Here is a 20,783-nt window from a genome sequence, read left to right as displayed (position 1 = left end):
TACATTTTCAAATATTTCTAACGCCAGTCCAACGAGTAAACAAAAAAAAACGTCGTCATAGACGGCTGAGAAATGACGACGACAATTTTGGCGTCAAGTCAAGAAAAAAGTTTTTGCAAGTAGATTCTTTATATTTACTGTTAATTTTTCACACTTTTTAGTCGTAACGATTTCGCCAAAATTATCATCAATAATTGTCATTCCTCGGCCGTCTATGACGACGTTTTTTTTCGATCACACGTTACAATTGGCCTGTGAATTAAAATGACAGATACAATCGTCACTGTCATATTATCTCCTCCCGCTGGACGGACTTGAGTTCAATATTTAACAATACACTAAAACACTTCAGTACAGTAACACAGAAATTAGTCCATCTAAAACCTACACCACAGTACACTAAAAACACTAGTTTTCTTAATCAGTGTTCAAGACTAGACACACCCCCTGCAACACCCAGTGGCTAATGTGCTCTGTAGTCCTCAAGTCCGCTTCGAACACTAGTCCAACACCCATGGCGTTCCTTCGTTGTGACGTAGTATACACTGGTGTCTTTAGAGTGTTCTGTAGTTTGAGCCTAAACGACTCTATGGGTACCACGCCCAACACTGGCAGTTTTTCAATCAGGATTTTAGGGGTGGATCTCTTCAAACATTGATTTTCCAGGTCCCATGCGGCTCCTTCCAGGTACAGTCCGTGTACCAAGCAGTTGCCCTGCGAATAAAAATAAAAATAAAGTTAATTGTTCTATTTGACCAGTTTTAGTAATTTTTTTAAAGCATTTTGTAGCTAAATTACATGTCTTTTTGTGTATGTCTGCAAACTATTAGTGGTGAAAGTTTGAAACACTCTGTGGAATAGTTTGTGTCTGTCTTTCCTGAGTTATAACCTCATCATACAGTCTCAGACCTTTGACATAAGCTAGTATCTGTATATTTTATATTGTATTACATTCGATAGAACATTACATTAAATTAAGTACATCATTTTACTGGATATGATTATCATTTTGTTATAATTTTCTTTATATAGCCTTCTGAGCATAACTCTCTTATTTCTGATTATTATGTATTACATAGAATATCTGAGACCAAAAAGCTTGGTATAACATTTTACATTAAATTATAAACATCATTTTATTGGAGATGGTTATCATTTTGTTATAATTTTCTTCATATAGGTACCCTTCTGTAAAAAAAATAACAGAACGTCAACGGTTTTCGTAGACGTACTTGTAAAAGAAATTACAGTGTTCTTGAATAGTTATTATAGTGACAAACTTGAATTATTCAGTTAAAAAGCAGCAAAAAAAGTTATATAATTTAGCTACAATTTGCTTAAACATTCATAAAAACGGTTAGTGTATACTGTAAAATATGTAACACAAACTTTGTTAAAAAGAAAACAAAATTAAAAAAAAATAAACTTACAGCTGGAGGTCGTAGTATGACGTCATTCGCGTCCTGGTACTCCGTGACGAATGTATACAGGGTGGACCGATCCAGAGGCCAATTGTGAAGCCGACAAGCTATCTGTACCAAAGCAGCTAAATAGGTTTCTGGAATGTGCAGTCCAGAGATCCAGAGCACCGTCGGTTCCCCTGTTGTCGACTGTGAAAATTGAAAATAATCAAATTTCAGTTATTTTTTATACAAGACGATAAAATATTCTTTTCCATAGCGAGTTACGTTTTAAAAAATACTCAGCAATTATTATTTCAATGAATTCATTACGCGTAGAAAAAATATTGAGCTGAGTTGGCTTGGTTTCTATGTAACTTGACAAATAAATAAAGCTGTCTCTTTAGTTGTCAGTTTAGTGAGTCAATATTTTTTAATTCTCTTTCGCGAAAACAGTTGCTAAGGAAAAAAATAATAAAAAAGATAGTTGAATAAGCTAAAAATGATAATAAATAATGATGAATAGTTATTTACCCATGAAAAATACTGCTGTTGCCTAGCTTCAAAATGCTCCATCCATCCTCCCAAACTTTTGCACGTGGCTGGAGCCAGCTTCCTCCAGTTATTCGGTAACTGACCGTTAAACAAGGAGTAGGCCACGTTGTCCAAAACACTGTCCATGCCAATTTCGCCAGACAACGCCTTCTTCAGCTGGATCAACGATCTCTTCATTGTGGCAATCAACCGGTTGAATCGTTCCAATTCTTGCAGCAACACCACGATGGTGGGCGACATCATGCGTTGAAAATATCGCCTTACGCGCCAAATTTCGTATTCTTCCGGTATTTTTCGCAGAATATCGTTGGCCACGCCTTCGATGAACTCTTCTCTGCTAATTCCTTTTTCAGATGTAGCTGAAATTTTTTTTTCTTATTTATGGTGTCAAATAAAATTAACTATCAAAAAAGACAATTGGAGAATGACAATCGATGATAATTTTGACTGTAACTTTACCCTAGATCATAATATACTAAGGGCTGGCAAAGGTTAGTCTTGGGTCGAGATTTTCGTATGTAAGAAGAGTACAATGCGTTTATAATGTACTGAACAAAGAGAGGACAGTAAACACGTTGCCAAACGTATGAAATAAACCGAGAAACTGTGCACATCGCTAAGAGACATGGAAGGGGATATAATCAATACCTCTGTCAGTACTTAAAGTTCTAGGGAAAGGTGTACGTCATGCGTTCAGCTTCACGATTTAATTACGTCTCGTGATATTTGATTAACGAGTCGTTGTAATTTTCCCTATAGCTTGAATTTTTTTAAGTGCAAGCTAAAAACACTTGCATTTTTGGTAAAAATAAGTGGAATCGAGTGGGTGTTCGATAGTGGTCGCGCTATTAGAACTCTAAATTCAAAAATCGATATCTCGAAATCTATTAGAAATAATAGATTGTAGTTTTTTCAAGAACTTTGTTAATATTTCTGCTGTATTTTCTTTGTAGACAGTATGTGAAAATCTTTATCAATAAAAAATTACACGATTGCTGAAAATTGCTATGCTCTAAAAGTAAATGGATGGATTGTTTACAATTTTTGAATGCAAAAAACAATCTTATCGAATTTTCTTATGTAAACATATTGTAAAATATCCGAACTTGAAAATAAAAAAAAGTTTCAATATCTAAAGTGGTTGTTCAGTTATGGCCTGTTACGTGTTAAAAATTTGAGTTTTGAAATTATCGCGATTACTGACGTTTTTTCGTTATAAAAAATCATTTCGATGACAGATTTACTCGGTATGTAATAGAATACGGTTCGAGCTCCAATTGTTATTATTGTTATTAATGTTTTTTGAGTACCTCTATAGAAACGTTAAACTAAATATTTGTATAGGTATATAACTTTAATTAATATACATAGATTGTGCCAGGATTACCTATACCTTTGAATTTTTTTTTAGTTTTCGAGTTAAATTATATTAGGGAAATTACAATGACAACTAGCGGCATCGCTGCGGATTCATCTTTACTACGAAATTGTCGAAATCTGTAGGAATTACGCTGACATTTGACGTTTTTTCATTTGTTTTCATTCAATTTATATTTGACAGCGCGCGGTTGTGAGTTTTCTGCGGTAGTTGAAAGTTTTTGTAGCTTTTGAACAACTTTCTAATAATTATATTAGTGTTTATTGCAAAGAAAACTATTTAAAGTAGTTTTTAACTATCTACGATGGTTCGCCAGTGCATAGTTTGTAAAAAGGTGGACTATTCTAACCCGGAATTGATATTTCGACGGTAAGTGTCATTACATGCATTACATCAGCATACAGTAGCATAATATCTAGATAATTTTAGTTATAAGTAGATTATTACAAAAATACGTATATTTTCTTATTTGTTGAAATGACTAGAAAGTGTTTGATGTGTGGAAGTTCTAATATAAAGGTCCCCGAATTGAATTATCATTTCATAGGCAAATAAAGTATTCAGTTGTTCTTTTATTTATATTAAACCCTTTGAATAAGAAGACTAAGGAAGGAGCATATCAAAAATCTTAGGTACACCGCGATGGGCCTCAAATATGGCCGACTTAAATTCCGGTTTATCAGTGTCGTTCTAATTTTATTTAAAAAATGTAAAACTATGATGTAGGGTAGACGTGGGCTAGACTCAATAATTTGTTGTTTTATTTTACGTTGTGAATAAATGTTGGTAGTTATTAAAATTGTTATAAAAATATATAATTGTAATAAAAATAGATAAGTTATAATAAGTATTTATTAACACAAACATCCGATACGCTACTGAAGCAGGTAAGTCAAATTAACATATCTAAATTCTTTGACATTAAATCTTTGACAAGTAATAAATAAAAGCTAAAATGCAAGAAAAATATATAATTTAGTTAATTTAAGTGAATTTCATAAATGATCGGTTTACTACACGTATGTATATTATACCTATAGTCACTTACTAGCGAAAAGTTGTTCCATTATTTCACTCAATTTTTGCCGAGATCTACCGCACGCTACACAACCAACTATTTTAGAGTCTTTTTCGATAAATGCGATAGTGTCACTGTTAATTTAAGTTCTGCCACAATTTCCATCTAGATTTACTACCTTTATACAACTATCAGTAGTAGAATAAATAATAAATAACATAAAATAAGCTCCGTAAAGATTGACAAATCCACAAAATTTCAAATCAAATTCAAATGTGTCAAATGAATCGTCAAACAGAACTGTCAAGGATCCCCACCCTAGAGAGCTTTTATGGTGGCTTTTCCGCCCACCATGCATGAATACATGGATAGCATTATGCTCCTTCCTTAGTCTTCTTATTCAAACATTAAACCACATGCATACTTTCTGGCTAAATTTCCTAACAATATTGATATTCGTACGGAGTGGCTAAATGTATTTTTTATATAGGTAATTTAATTTTTGTGACGGTAAACATTCAATTTATTGTTCAAATATAAGCATTTTACAAATTAATGTTCAAATTTGGCGCGCGGACGATAGGTCCTCGACAAAGATGGATAGAGTAGAAGCACCGCGTGTGCAACAAAAAAAGAAGATAAATGGAAGTCGTTGATATGTTTGCGACAGTTTCCATAGTGATTTACTTAAATCCACGTAAGTATATATGATGTAGGATAACTTTACAAATAAAATGACAGCGATTTTCATTTCCAAGCCATCTCCGACGGCTTTTTTTTCGATCATATTGTACTTACAAACTTGTGGTTGGAGTTCAATCAATAAATTCCACATTTCTTTGGTGGCTTGCGTGTAGTACCCAATTTCAGCGTTTGGATGAAGACCAAAAACTTCTGGACTATTGGTCAAAGGCAGTTCATCAATGAAATCTAAAAAAATTTTTTTTTCAAAAAAAAAAAGTAAAAATAACGATTTTTTTTTACTTATGTAGTCATCTTTAATCCCATCCTCAGGTATGACATAATCGACAGTCGTGTCATGGTAAAAATGAAAAGGCTGAAACGTATCAAAGAGGAAATCTCCCATATACTCGTCCATATACGTTTTGACGATCCTCCTGTCATAGTCGTCAATAACCCTTCCCCCATACATCACTTCACCAATCAAGTACTTCAAACTGTTCCAAGGTATACGCACGTCTTTAGCTTTGAAAGCCTTCATCAAGTACGTGTCCAGAATCTGCACGCAAACATTGAAATCTGACTCGTTGAAATCGTAACAAATGTTCCATCCAATCTTGTCGTACTTCCTTCGTTCTTGGACCACTGCGTGGAAAAAGGCGAGCACATACACCAACGCCTTAAAAGAAGGATGCGGGCAAGAGTCCAACAGTTGAGGCCTCATTTTAAAGTAGGTGTTTCTCAAGTTCAACTTCAACCCGTTAGGGGGCTCCGTCACGACTTTCAAAGATCTCTGCAAGATACCAATAGGAAAACTATCCACTGGATCTGTGGTAAGCCAGAGGCGAAAATCTGGATGAGGTTTGCTGATTTTCTCGATATGTTTTTCCAAGCGTTTGACAAAAGGTATGAGCAGGTGACAGTTCTGGTACATCAACCACTGACCTCTGGATATGGCGGTGTCCAGTAGTTGAAGAGCGCTGGTTTCCTGGCCCTGACCTAGAGAAAGGTATCGGAATTTACCTCCACCAAATCCAGACCTTAAAAGAACAGAAAAATTTAATAAAATGACATCAAATTCAAATTAGCTATTTAGGTAACAAGTTGCGAAATGAATGTGTTCTTTGCAACGAATTTCATACAAAGTTTTGTGAAAAAATGAGTGATTGACGAGTCTTTGGATATTCAACAAGCCGCTGAACCTGCGCTATCCACGTTAGTGCCCGACAAGTCGAAAAACTTATACGAGACCACCTACAACAACTTTGAAACTTGGGTCAAAGAAAAACATGTTGAGAATTTCACAGAAAAAGGTATTGCTAGCCTATTTCCTGAAGTTATCCACTACCTTAAAGCCGTCAACTCTGTGTAGTAAATATTCGATGCTCAGCACCATGATTTACCTGAACAGAAACGTAGATATTAGCAAATTCACAAACCTTATTGCATTTTTAAAAAGAAAAGCTTTAAAGCGACATGGAGGTTGGCGATCAAGCTCGGTTGCTAAAGGTTACATTGAAAATTCAATTGAACAGAAAACCGAAATAGCAAAAAGAATCATGGGACAGAAAGATATGCCAAATAAGAAATTAAAAGCAGTTTACGTAGAAGCAGAAGCTACTGTATATATTCTAAAGGACTGTTCGATCGCGTCAAATCGCCGCTGTCGTAGTCGCCGTGGAATGCTACGTCACGCGCTGACCAGCGCTCCACAGTGCGGAGATGGTTATTCTAGCGGGACAAAATCTCAAGAGCAATGTTTGGGACTTAAAATCTAAGACCGTAGCAAATGGTCTAATATATAGCAACTATATGGTTAAATTTATTTATTTATTAACAACCTAATTTATTAATTAATAAATACAAGATAATAAAACTATGATATTATTCGTACATGACACACAAAAACCGTATTGTAAACTATTGCCAAATACATAAAATTATGATATCAAAAAACTCTTTAGCAGTTTTTTTTAATTAATTTGTAATCTTGTGACACCCTCTATAATTTATTTTAAAAAAATATATTTTATTTTGAAAATAATAAATAAGATAGATATTTTAATTTTAACACTCGGTAATTGTAAATTCATATATAGTAAGTATCTAAGACAATTTTTTAAACTCAGTGCCTTTTGATGGAGTTGTTTTGTTTTTATACTATCCGATTTAAATGAATTTTTTTGGGCATTCACCTGTGATTACTGTGACTACCTGTGTTGGTAACTATTGGTAACTCAAAAGATCTACATCATTCAATATATCGATATTTGAAAAAAAAGTGAAAGTTTGATATCCGCAGAACAAAGGCACGAAGGATTTTAACAAATAATATACGTACAATAGAAAAGTACATACCTTTGGCAATCTTCAACATAATTTGGCTTTCTAATAAAATGTATAAGCACTTGTAAATATTTTGTTTTCGTATGATCTCTGCCTTGCTGAGCAGAAAACGACCAAATTTGGTTGATAAAAATGTATCGAAATACAAAGAATATTCATGCAATTTTGTATCAATTGGAATGTCTACTATTTATTCTTATCAGTACACAATTTTTGGCTTATTTCTAACCAAACGCTTTTGTCCCGCTAAATTTATCTTCCAGCGCACTGTGCGCTCGTCCGTCAAATGTAAAAATAACTGTCGCTGTCTAAAACCTTTAGCGCCGACTTCAACTCGGTCAGTAGACGACGTAAAAAAACTGACAGTGCAGGAAGATAGGAATCGAACTATCCTTATCTCTATAGTATCCTTGACTAGTGCCTACAAGAATGTCATTTCGAATCTCAAATAAATATCAAAAACTATCAATTTCGAAACGCTTTTACAAAAAACAAGATTTACGTACCTGTCAGCTAACTTCATCAATTCAGCAGTGGGATCAGATCCAGGGCTTAAAATGAACACCACCGGAGTAGTCGGTGAGCACTGCTCATAGATATTCTCCATGCTCACCACAGGCGGCATAATATACTCTTCGCCCATTATTTCCGTGATATAATCACCAACGGCCCTGTAAACCCTGTCGATCCTGAAACATCTCAGCAACAACAGCCTCTGAAACGGTTTCAAGCTTTGCTTGTAACCAAACGGAAACTCTACCGTCTCTGGCGTGTCCAGGTCGTACCATTCAGCCCAAATTTCAACGTTCTTCTCAAGTTGGTCGGGTAGCTTCTCAAATAACAACGGAAAATCTGTAGAGAGCTTTAAAATGTTCTCCCAGTTTTGTGAAGCTAGCCATGTAGCCGGGCATTCTCTTGTTGACTTCTCCAAACTTACATTTCCCTTTATAAAAAAATCTAATTCCGCTTGAGAAACAATTCCAGCGTTTTGTTCCAGTTTTACAGTCATTTGAAACGAAAACAACAACTTGTGCTTCTCAAAGATCCCCGTGCATCCATAATCGTACACATTCTGTGTCAAAGTCGTTATTATGTTGTACAGACGTCTATCTAGGATGGTATGAGGCAGGGCTTTCCTCAGGGAGTAAGCAAAGACCTCCAAATATGACGCCAAAGAGTACTGGTACATTGCATTAACTCCAGCCATGTCAGACAGCACAAAAAACAATATTGCGCCTCTCTTAGCAACTGGCCTGTACACATCTCTGAGTTTATCGATATCTTTCGAGGTTTGTGCGGCAAGTTCCAGTTTCTCCATCACTTCTGTAGCTTTGCTTTTGGTATTTTCCAAGGTAGTTACTAATTCCACGTTATCAAGCATATTGCCTGTGGTTGTAGAGAGCTCACGCAGAAGGGAGTCCTCCAAGTCTTGCAACAAGTTTTTATTTACAAAGGTCTCAGCTATCAAGGTTTCCCTCTGTTCTTCTAGGTCTGAACGCTCGTTTCTCACCACCACGCTGAGCAGTTGGTCTTCTAAGCCAGACAGTGTTACGGCATAGTTTATTACTATTGCAGAAGCATACACTGATGGATTGAACAAAGGGTTTGAGAACTTGGTCGTCATGTAGAGTCTAAAGTTCGGATCCCAATCAACCTCCTTGTCGCCCAAAATCACAAAAACCCTTCCCGCGACAGTTTTGAGGTTCTTTTGAATTACGTTTTCGACTACAGGATCGATATAATCATCAACATCCTGAAACAAAACCGGAGCACCGTACTTAATCGACATATCCAAGTGCTTCAAGAAATCTGAATCGTTAAAACTCAAAACCTTCATGTTGTTCTTCTCTTCCCGCTTTCTAACCCAGTTCAAAGCTTGCTGCTGGGGATCGATGCACAGCGGGAATCTGGAACCTCTCATAGTCAAAATCCCGTTTTGTATAGACAGTTCGTCGGGAGGAAGTGACTCAGAAACCCACTGACTCACTTGAACATCAGTGGTTAGGTTTCTTTCCAGCCTAAACGGTAGGGTTAGAGGAATTTTCCTGTCCTCAAGATCCTGTAACCAGTCACGGTAAACCATATCTCTCCTGAATTCAAAGGTAAAAGGACCACAATATGCCAGAAACCCGGAACAAAGAAGACAGTTCCCTATCAATCGTTCCTTTTCGAGGTGGAGCTGATTCAAATCTTCAGTCCAACGGTTCTTTTCAGAACTCAACCCAGAAATAAGCTTGTCGGCAGCTTCCAAGCGCCTCATCATTATATCGGTCTCTTCCTGAAGCTCCTGGCGTCGTTTCATGGCATCCGCGTATTTCTGGTTCAGTTTATCCAAATCAGCCTCTAATTTCGCAATTTCTGAATACAGTTTTTCTAGATTACGTTTAGCAGCGTTATAGTCAGCCTGCAACTGCTCTACCCTCTCTTTCTTTGGCTTGACTTCACGATAGACTGCACAGTAACCCAAGACGGCTTGCACGAACTTCAGCAATCCGTACCCGGCTTTGCTGATACTGGCCATTTCTTCGAGCTTCGAGGATTTCTTCATGTGAGCTTTACAAGCTTTCTGCTGCGCCTGAGTGATCGCATCGCAGTTCATTTCTTGTAGATTTCTCAGAAAATTCGCTTCTGCCATCATACCTTTGGCAGATTTCCAGGAAACTTCCTTGTAGCCTCTTAGAATAACGACGCATTCGCAAACGACCTGGACAGCTTCTGGAGGAGTGGCAAACGAGCGGATTTCAGTGATATCCGATTTATCGAGGTCTGAAAGGGCTAGTCGAGCTCTTTCTAAGGCTGGTAAAGCTGAAGCCAGAGCTTCCTCTGCGTCGGCCTGTTCAATACTAATTATTCTAGCTTGTTCTTCGATTTCAGTACTTTTAAACGAAGCCACGTCCTTTTTCTCGGTAGCTATCTTAGTTCCCGCCTCGATTTCAGCAAGCATTTCCTCACATTCAGCTGTAGCCTTACCGACAACAATTTTCTGCTTCTCTAGCTTGGCATTTAAAATAGCCAATTCACCGCTGGCCTCTTCGATTTTGGTGAGTCCGCTCTTTAATCTGTCACATTGAGCGTTAATGTAGTTTCCCTTTTCTTCCAACAGCTTCAAATAACTCATTATAAAATCGAGGTAATGTTTAGGGGTAACGTAGTTCTTTCGGCGCAAAACTAGAAGAAATCTTTCGGTGAAATCGCTGAGAGACTGATGAACGTGGACTACGTGCTCTATAATCGTATCGCGGTATTCTTCAGGAATCTTCGGGTTTTCTTTGAGGAAAACTGAAGCTACGGCAAACAAAGCTTGTAAAGGCCACGGAAACAACCAATCGATGGTACTGTTATTAACCAATCCCGGAAAATTCCTGCATCGTTTACTAAGAACGTCGCTGGTAGGTGACATAGACAGCACTACATGTAAATTATTGATGCACTGGTTAATGAAATACTGCCAGACGCTATCTTTTCCAGCACCGTATCCAGCAGCTGATGCAGCAGGTCTGCATGTACCGATAATTTGTTCTTTGTCATCATCAGTGAACAATGAAGGGACGTATCCAATCATAAGAATATTGTTGATAAACTCCAGAAAACCCTCTTCGACAATTTGGGCAGCAGTGAAATAGAACACTGTAGTTTTTTTCTCGATACCCAGCTGGTTATAGAGTTTCTTCAAGTCTTCTTTGAACATAGTCTCGTTGTAGCCTCGGCACAAAGTGATAGAGAACACTTCACAATCGGCAGTGAAGGCAGCCAGTTTTGTGAGGCTACTTTTACCGCTACCTCCCACACCCACCAACATAACGTGGCCTCTTTCCAATCGCAAACCTCTGTGAACTCGGGTCAAGTGTTCTAGAGCGTCATTGAACAGTACGATGCTGAGTTTTTCCCTTTTCTCGTTGTACAGTTCGATGATTTCCTGGAACAGGAAGTATATAGCGTCATAGTCTAGTAGGTCTTCGTAGGCTCGAGGTTCTCCTTCGTTTGTAGCGTTACGGTAGTCTCCAAACAGAATGGGATCTCTCATGGCGTACTCCAAAATGTCAACTGATTCTTCCTCTACTTCTTCTTCTGGAGGCTGTTCGACAAAAACAAAATCATCGTCGTCTACATCCGGCTGGACTATTTGAGGCTTTTCTTTTTTAGGAAAGTATTTTTTTATTTGCTCTATCAGCTCCCCTTTGACAAACTTTTGATCTTCCGTATTGATCAAGCGGTCACAAAACACCCTCATGAACTCGTTTCTCCAAACCCTAATCAGCTGATGAAGAGCGGTAAAGAATTTGATAGTTATCTGCAATAATCCCGCAGTCACTCTGGATAAATCACGCATGTTGAAGATGTAATGAAACTTGCTCGGTGTGGGAGGTAGTTGAACGATCAAGCTGTTGTACAGATTTAACGTCATGGTCATCAAAATTGGAGCTACCTGAAGTTCCTCATTGAAAATAGATAAGTGCCCTGCCAGAATTGAGGAGTATATGTGATGCAAGGTTGAAGTATTGGGGAATACCAGGTTCATGACGGTAAACATCGAGATAAATCGGGGGTCTACTTCGTTTCTGCCTCCTCCAGCCACGCCCATCGCGGCAAAATACGAAATGTCCCTCAAAAACTTCCAGTTCAAATCTTTTCCACGATCGTACATACCACCACGTTCAAATAACAGTTTCAGCAAAGCTATAGGTTGCTGAGTACCGTAATCATCAACTTGAGGCATGTTCATGTCGTCTATAAAGCATATCAACTTCTTTCCCATAGGTGGACCGTAAATTTCCTTGGTTCTTTTCTCAACAGACGATTCCAAATTCCTTTGAACGTCCATGGAAGAAGTTCTCGACGAGAAATTAATGTTCAATATTATAAAAACATCGTGGTCCAAGTGTCTCAGAAAATTTTGTATGATCGCAGTCTTGGAAGTTCCAGTTTCACCCACCAAAACCACCGGTCTTTTGATTTTGTTCATCAATTCCAGGATGTAAGTCACGCGGACTGTATCGATTGTCGGTACCAAGATTTGAGAGAACTTCTGGTTCCTTTCGTGGACGTATCCCGGTACCAACCACTCCCAAGCCACCCAAACTCTCTGTTTTATATCCAAAAAGTAATCGTAGAGCAGGGGAAACGTACTGGGTGTATGACTTAGGTCACACATCTCTTCGATAGTATCGGCAACTTGTAGAAGTCCCATTTGATTCTTCATGTAGTCGTCAAATTCCCAGCGACAAGAATCAACCAAAGCAGCACCAATAGAATTATATATAGCGGTAACAAAGACAGCTTTAATAAGATCCAAGTCAGCTGATTCTTCGGGATCTCTAGTATCTTCCTCAGGTTGAGGATAGATAGCGTCGATCATACATCCCAGTTGCGTGATCATGTTCAAGCCCGTTTGAAGAATCACAGTCTTCAAAGGCGTCACCTGTCTATTCCCTAACGTTCCTTCCATAACGTAGGCCATCAAATCCGGTACTATCACGTTATAGTAATCGCCGAAAGCTTCTCTTTCAGGCGGATGTTTCCGGGTATTCACCCATCGATCCCAATAGGGTTGGTAACCGAGATTTTTTGGATCGACATAGACCATACCAGCCCTAGATACGGTAGCCGGAGAAGCATACTGCAAGTCCCCAACTTCAAAAAGCAACGCGCATACGGGAACCTGAAGTCTGATCCTTTCTCCGTTGGCTAGAGTCAATAGTTTATTGTCGTCCATGACAGAGTTCATGTTTTCGATCCATAGAGCATCCACATCGCCGTCAAACAATATGTAACGCCTTTCCTGTTTTTCTGTGGGCCTGTTCATGTCTCTGAAGATGTTTGACAGTAATCCATCGGTCCAGTCTCTAGTCAACGGGTCCAGGATCCCGTATAGCTCAATTACCGAGCAAGCCTTGGGGTTTAGAGTGTATATTTTCGTAGGCAACCCTAAAATGGTCTGAGCTCTGGCTAGAGCGTTTATAACTACAGTCTTTCCACCTCCTGTAGGCCCTACGACCATGGTGGAATGCCTGGTCATCATTGTTTCGTATAATTGAACCACTTTATCCACCTGATAAGGCAGCACAATGTACCTATTTTTCTCCAAGGCTTCTTCTACAGCTGCATTAAAGTCTGGATACCCGACTCTGGGACAGTCCATCCCTGGGAACAAGTCTCTAATCAGTCCCAAAAATAACGGTACATCCTCGTACACAAATTTGGGGTGGTTCATATCTCTGAGAGCTCGCATAAGAACCAGAGCTTCTTTAATGTCTGGGGAAGCTCGTTTAAGCACCCCGGCCATTCTGAGTACAGCGTTTAAAGCTCTCAAGCCCCAGTCATAGTGCGATTGTTTGGAAAGCTGTTCCATTGCCAGCTTGTACAACACAGTCATTTTCTTAGCCAAAACTTTAGCCTCCAAGAAACCGTCAGAGAACAACGAAATCAGGCAGATCATCTCCAAGTCCGGCACAATACACACCACAGGTCTAAATAAAGCTTTTACCGATTCAGGTAGTTCAGTCCTGCCAGCGTAACCGGGGTTCATAGTGATAAAGATCCCTACTTTCGAATCTAGGTTGATTTCGACTCCTTCAAAGGTGAATCGTTCCAGTTTCATCATCAGGGCTGACCTGATCGTTTGTAACTGAGTTGAAATAACCGATAAAACTGATATGTCGATGCGGTTGAACTCATCAAAGCAACCCCAAGCGCCGCACTGTGCTAGACCGGCCAATGTCATGCCGATAGCTTTGTAATCCATGCCTTCCCCGCAATTTGTCACAATGCACAACAGAGCCATAGCTTTAGCCAGGTCTTTGGTTGTTTCGGTTTTGCCTGTACCGGCAGGTCCGGCAGGAGCGCCTCCCATATGCATGATCAGAGCTTGGGTGATGGTCAAGTAGATTCGGTCAGTCAAGGGAGTTATAACTAAACGACCGTTCAGTCCCATGTATTCATATCCATACTCAAACGAACCGGTACACTGCGTCACCCAGAGATTATCTAAATGATTCACCCAGTAAAATCTTAGTTGACTTTCCCACTCGAACTCGTGAGCGTCCATTACGCTGTCCCTCACAAAGTTCTCTACTATATCCCTCGCGTGGACTTCTATGATCGCAATTGTTCGGAATTTGGTTCTGTCGTTCGCTGTCAAATCTGCTCGTACTGTGATTACAATCTCATCCAGTTGCCCGTTCAGTTGGTTCAAGTATTCCTTCATGGCTCTTTTGTTTCCCTTCTTGATTTTGTTGAATACGTTTTCAACCTCCGCCGTCCACCACACTTGGCTGCCCGCCAAGCAAACCATTCCTTGGTAGTCCAACATCCACTGAGTTCGAGGTCGTCTAACTTTACCATAGTAATATATAGCGCTCTTTGTTATAAACCTGTTCGATCTACGCATCTCATTTAAGATGTCGTTCATCCAGTCTTCGACTTTACCGTCGATGATCACTACGTTTCTGAATTCCATCACTTCACCTTCACCGGAAATCATCGCAGAGGCTATCACACGGTCGTTGCTGTCCGTAGTGAACCTTAGAGACTTGATATTATCAAACATTTTGATCATGTGCTCTTGGACGACGTTATGGTCGCTGCTGCCGAGGATAGAGAGCAATTCTTCGGTGGAAATGAAGTAAAATCTCGGAAAACGCCGTCTTTTCGAATCCAGATAGTCATTGAGAGATTTTTGGCACCGGTCCAGACCTGCTCCGAGATTTTTGAACTCGTCCAAGCGTCCTGGAAACGTGCAAACGTCCAAAACGATGGGTTTCTTCACGGTTTCCAGCATAACCTTCTTAAAAGCCTTGTCGATGTCGTCAAACTTCTTGGCTTCGTCGGGGAGTTGAGCTCTGATGTCACCACCAACGAATATACCCTCCAGGTACAACCATTTCCGCTGGACGGATAACCATTCGTCAATCACTTCACCAATCAGAGCTAGAGTCTTCTCCCATTTCTGTACCTGCGCAAGAAAAGGTCCAACAAATTGGGAACCGGCCATACTTTGCAGATTCATGGAATTATCTTCTAGAATTTGCATGATATCTTCAGTGGGTCCGATTATATGTCCCCTATCCTCGTTACCCTTCATATGTTTCACCACGATAAACGATATGGTCTTCCAGATTTCCGATATCTCCCAAACACCTCGCTCTATGGCTAATTCCTTGATCGCATTGTTGATGATGCCTTCGGCAATCTCCTGGAATCGATGAAGCTCCATGGCAAACATGTTATCCAGCGTAAAACGATCTGGCGACATGTCAAAAACTATCCCTGTCTTCTCCATGAGCTGTTTCCAATGTCGTTCTCTCAGAGCTTCGTTTTTCAACGCCACCATGAGGGGGACAGAGTTTCTAAACTGTTTCATCTTCAATTCTAAGGTTAAACCGACAGGCATCGATCTAATTTCCTTAGAGATTTTTCGGAATTCCTTCAAGAACCCGTCGATTCCGTCTAGCAAGGCTTGGGGGTTCAGATTAGCCCACAGCGTTTTTCCCCAGAGTTCCCTAGCATGTTTCTGAGCTCTGTAGACTTTGTAGAGCACGTCCATTCCATCGAAATCGGTTTTCGCCTTGATATAGTCCGAATAGTCCGCTAGGGGAATGTCAAAAAGCATCTCGGCGGTCATCAAGTCGCTTCTTCGAATTTCCAATTGTTCAAACTCGATTCTATATTCCTCCATCAGCTTCAAACCGGTATCCAGGTCTTCTCCGACGGCTCCAGGACCCTCTTTATCAAATCTTTCCAGGAACTGACGTAACACTTCCATAAAATCGCCGATTTCCTTGAGGGTGAGTCCGGCAAAACGCTCCTTGGTTCCCTCCAGCGTCTGTTCCCGATACAATCCGGAAAGTAACAGAGATTTCCAGTCTTTTTCCAGCCGAAAGGCCAGGGCTTGGTGTTCGGGGTCGTACTCGATCTCGTGCTGCTTCAACATGGAGTATACCTCCTGAAACCGTTTGAAATCCAGCTCAGCTTGGATATTTCGCTTGCGGATCATAGCGATCGCCACCATGATGGCTTTGAACCGGTCCAGACCCTTTATATTGAGTTTGACAGTGGCGCGGAGGTCTTCGATGTCTTCCTTCATCCTCAACATCTGCTGGTAGGTGCTGGCGTCGAGGAGCTGGCCCAAGGTATCCTTCCACTCGCGACAGTGTTGAGCTATAAAGTTCAGGAGGGGTCTAAGATTAACCCTCACACTCCCTAAATCGACATAGTCCCGATATTTGATCATATTTTCGGCGATTTCCTTGTAAAACATGAATTTTTCGTCGTAGGTTTCCAGTTTGATGCAGGTCGCCATAAATTTCTCGCAGGTGGTTTCTTTATCGAACGTCCACAGCATCTTGTAGCGCTTCCATCTTTGCAGGTACTTGTGCACGGTGGTGATAGTTTTGTGGGCGCTTTCTTGCAACTTTTGCACGGCATCGTTGATGTCGGGTACCTTGATAACGTCGTCGAAAAACGAGTAGAGGTACTCTTCTTTCGCGCCGTACTGCACGGGGTGGCACAGCAAACAAGTCTCGAGCATCCAGCGTGGGAATGCGTGCAGTCTCTCCACGAATTCGCCGACGGTTTTCACGACTATGTTGAAGATTTCTGTCGCTGTGGGTCTCAACACGACTTCCGGAGTTATCACCAAGGCGTCCACTTGAAACAGAAGTTCTTTGCTTTCAATCTTGCTGGCAAACGTCTCCAAGTTGTTTATGGTCATGCTTATGAGGGCTTTGTAGATCTCCACCTCCCAATATTCGTAATAGTGTCTCATTTGTGGCGATTTTCCTGTGTTGGTGTTCAACACAATCATCTCGAGCTTGATCAAAATCGGGCCAATCGATCGATAAACTTTCACCATGTTGGTCAAGTTTTCGGCGCGTCTAGTGTTGATCTCAGCAAAGAATTCCTTGCAAGGCAATCTAGTGTCGCAAACTTTAACCGGTATAAAGTCAAACAAGTTTGCCGTGGCCAACTGTTTGATCCTTTTGTGTATGTCTGTCTCAATGTGGCCGATATGCTCGTATAAGGTTTTCAAGGCCGTGATCATGTTGATGCAATCTACCGTATAGTCCTGGATGCTCAAAGAGGACCATTTGATTCTGGAAAGGCCTTGTTGGATGTAAAGTTCGACTTCTTGTAGTTTTTCTTTCAAAAAAGTTGTCTGCAAATGAAAGGAGATAAAACGAGATAAAAGACAGATTCTTCTGTATAATATTGTAAGCGCAAAACATTTTCCGATGCACGTCATAAATCATATCGACTTTGACAGTAAAGTCTATAAACCTGTCTAAATGAAATGTTGGCAAAAATGGTTAAATATAGAGCAAATGATTGTAACAGATATTTTATTTAGATTAAAGCTGCAAAAATCAGTTTAAACCGAATTTTATTATCGCTATGTTGGTCACATTGCGCCGTGTTCAGCAAGGTTGTCGTTTATTATTTGACAATTATCCTAGTGTCAGTCATTATTTTGTATAATATTCATCTCCTAAATCCATCACAATCTGGCAGCGCTGTCGCCATCCCCTGTCGCTCAAAGTTGATGACGTGCATCGGAAATTGTTTTGCGATTACCATACCTGCGGAGGTGTCAGTCTATCCACGATGTCGTTGTACATCTTGAGCATTTTTATGACGGCATTAACGTCTTTTTGGACTTTTTCCTTGCGCATGGCCACCAAGCGGATGCTTTCGGGTAGGGTGAACTTCAAAAGTTCAAACATTTCGACGCTCTTGAAGAACTTCCACAGGGAGTCGTCAAAGTTGAGTTCGAACTTCAGTCCAAAGTCCGACATGATGTTGGGTCCCATTATTTCGTGCCAAGTCAGGTTTTTTTGAGTGTGGATCTTCTCGGTGAGTGTTTGGACGGAATAACTCGACACTGAAGCTCTTATTGGTATTTTTCCAGCTGGAAAAAAATATAGTAGCGCTGCTGTAAAAAATGTCAAGTTGAAAAAAGTGAAACTTTGATGTGCCACGACTTTATGAACGACCCTGTATACTTAAATTTATTACCCGCTAATAGATATTTATAAACCCTATAACTTTCATATTCAACTTTTTGTGGTACCTCCTATATTTTACCCAATAATCGACCGTTTCCATACATATAAGCGACCCTATATTTATAATGAATTTATTTTTGTTTTCTAAAATATTTCGATTAAAAGAAAATATGATTTGGTACGACCTATACTTACATTTTGTACCGACTCCTCTGCCAGGAGTAGGAGTAGACAAAGCCGACTGGGTACTCTTGGTTTGGGATTCCGCCGGATTGGGTCCAGATCCCCTGATCGGCTTGAAGTACTTCTTCCTGGACAAATCAGACAGCTTCAATATCTCCATCTGCATCACCTTCTCAGACATCTGCGCGTAAGCCTCCATCCACTCCTCCAATTTAGCTGAAATTTATACAATCGGTACCGTTTTAGAAAAAATCGAATATTTTTTTGAGGAAAAAATCAACCTTCTTCATAGGCCCTCAATTCCTTGGCAAGTTTCAGATAAGCACCAAAAGACTCCTCCCTCAAAGGCGAGTCCATCAACTCCGTAACGGGCAAAAACTTCAAAATCGGCCTCTTCAGCTTGTAAAACAACAGGCGCACCCAGTAGATGGCGCCACCGTGCATCTGGTTGTCCTTGTTCAGGATTGGATGCCTCTTGTTTCTCTATTAAATCCAACGAATGAGGAAATCGCATGTAAATTTTAAGGGTATTGTTTATTGACCAGTATACCATCACTGGTAATGTCAATGACTGTAAATGTTTGATCATATTGTATAGTCTGTCCAACAAAAATGGGAGGATCGTTGACAGCAACAGTTGTGTTAATAATTTGTCGAAATTTTCCCTGTGTCGTTGGACAAACTATACAGAGCGTTGAAAAAATATTTACGGTAAAGGTATCATCCACCGCCAAAACTTCTCTGATATACTGGTCCAAAATCACGTCAAACTTCTGCATCAACTTGTTCTGTATGGTTTGCCGTGTTTCCAAGTGTTTGAACTTGAGCATCATGTCCAGGGCGCTTTCGGAAGACCTTTAAAAAACCATTCAAAATAATTCTAGTTTCCTATTCGATTCTGTTGGTCGTACCTAATCATCTTAAAAGTCTGATCGATGAAATTGGCGCCCTCCAAGTCCAGTTTTCGCACTTCCTTGTCGCAATTGGCCAAGACAGCGTCCCAATTCTCCTTGCAGTTCGAATCGAAAATGTCAAAGTCGATGTTTTCAATGTTTAGGACCAGTTTGTCAACGCGTTTCGCCACGTTGTCAATGGCCTGGGGATCGCTAACGATCGACCTCAGTTCAGGACCGAACGTGTTTTTGAAATGCCCGACAGTCTGGAAACAAGTAGATATACAGGGTTTCCCCAATATTCCGTAGATATGTATATAACGTCCTTACTAATATTATAAACGCGAAAGTTTGTATAGTAATCGCAAAACATTTTCCGATACACGTCATCAATCATGTCGACATTGACACTAAAGTCTATAAACCTGCAAAATAAAACACGAAATCACCACAATACACCAAAACACTTTTACTTTTACACTGGACGCGCGTTTCGCTAACCATGTTAGCATCATCAGCAGATGATTATAAACTATATATAACTATAAAGTTAGTGTTTTGTTGTATTGTGGTGATTTAATGTTTTATTTTGCTGTGTAACACCAAAGGTTCCAACCCTCAACTGTAATCTATAAACCTGACTAAATGAAATTTTGGCTAAAATGTTTAAATTTGTTGTATAATTTAGGATACCGAGCAACTCTTCATTTTACTTTATATAGAGCAAATGATTGCAACAGATATTTTATTTAGATTAAAGCTGCAAAAATTAGTTTAAACCGAATTTTATTATCGCTATGTTGGTCACATTACGTCGTGTTCAGCAAAGTTGTCGTTTATTATTTGACAATTATCCTAGTGTCAGTCATTATTTTGTATAATATGCATCTCCTAAATCCATTACAATCTGGCAGCGCTGCCGCCCTCGCTTGTCACTCAAAGTTGATGACGTGCATCGAAAATTGATTTTGCGATTACCATATGGATGTTTGTTAGTCATTCACGCAAAAACTACCGAATGGATTTTAATGAAACTTTACAATAATATAGTTCATACATCAGAATAACACATAGGCCGATAATTTCTAAAGATATCTATCCATAATATAACATATAACAATAATGTTGAAAAATAACACAGGGTTCGGTTCAAAAGTTCTGTCAAACTGTCAAACGACTATCTTTATTCGTAGATTATCAATTATTACAACTATAGACACATATGTAATAGGTGCTTTCAAATATTACGCACTAATTCAATGTCCACGAAATATTGGACATCCTGTATTTAATAGAGATCTATTGTGTATCTACTATTGGAAATGAAAT

At 39.6% G+C, this 20,783-nt stretch overlaps 1 protein-coding gene across 1 annotated transcript in view; it reads right to left on the bottom strand.

Annotated features, from left to right (window-relative positions):
* Positions 1-111: 111 nt before the first annotated feature.
* The window catches only part of LOC115882825 (dynein heavy chain 10, axonemal), a 30,735-nt gene continuing 10,063 nt past the window's right edge, over positions 112-20,783 (bottom strand). The window contains exons 11-21 of the mRNA XM_030901071.1: positions 19,473-19,720; positions 19,272-19,416; positions 18,843-19,044; positions 18,574-18,777; positions 17,953-18,281; positions 7,885-17,531; positions 5,336-6,072; positions 5,150-5,281; positions 1,935-2,314; positions 1,431-1,610; positions 112-714 (exon numbers count right to left, since the gene is read on the bottom strand). Of these exons, the coding sequence (XP_030756931.1) occupies positions 418-714; positions 1,431-1,610; positions 1,935-2,314; positions 5,150-5,281; positions 5,336-6,072; positions 7,885-17,531; positions 17,953-18,281; positions 18,574-18,777; positions 18,843-19,044; positions 19,272-19,416; positions 19,473-19,720 (12,501 nt within the window). The 3' untranslated portion in view covers positions 112-417. The remainder of the gene's footprint in view (positions 715-1,430; positions 1,611-1,934; positions 2,315-5,149; positions 5,282-5,335; positions 6,073-7,884; positions 17,532-17,952; positions 18,282-18,573; positions 18,778-18,842; positions 19,045-19,271; positions 19,417-19,472; positions 19,721-20,783) is intronic.

This window comes from Sitophilus oryzae, unplaced genomic scaffold (assembly GCF_002938485.1).
Source record: "Sitophilus oryzae breed Bouriz unplaced genomic scaffold, Soryzae_2.0 scaffold_179_pilon_pilon, whole genome shotgun sequence".
NCBI lineage: Eukaryota > Metazoa > Arthropoda > Insecta > Coleoptera > Curculionidae > Sitophilus > Sitophilus oryzae.
The sequence above is the reverse complement of the archived record's forward strand: the minus strand, read 5'-3'. Positions and strand labels throughout refer to the sequence as shown.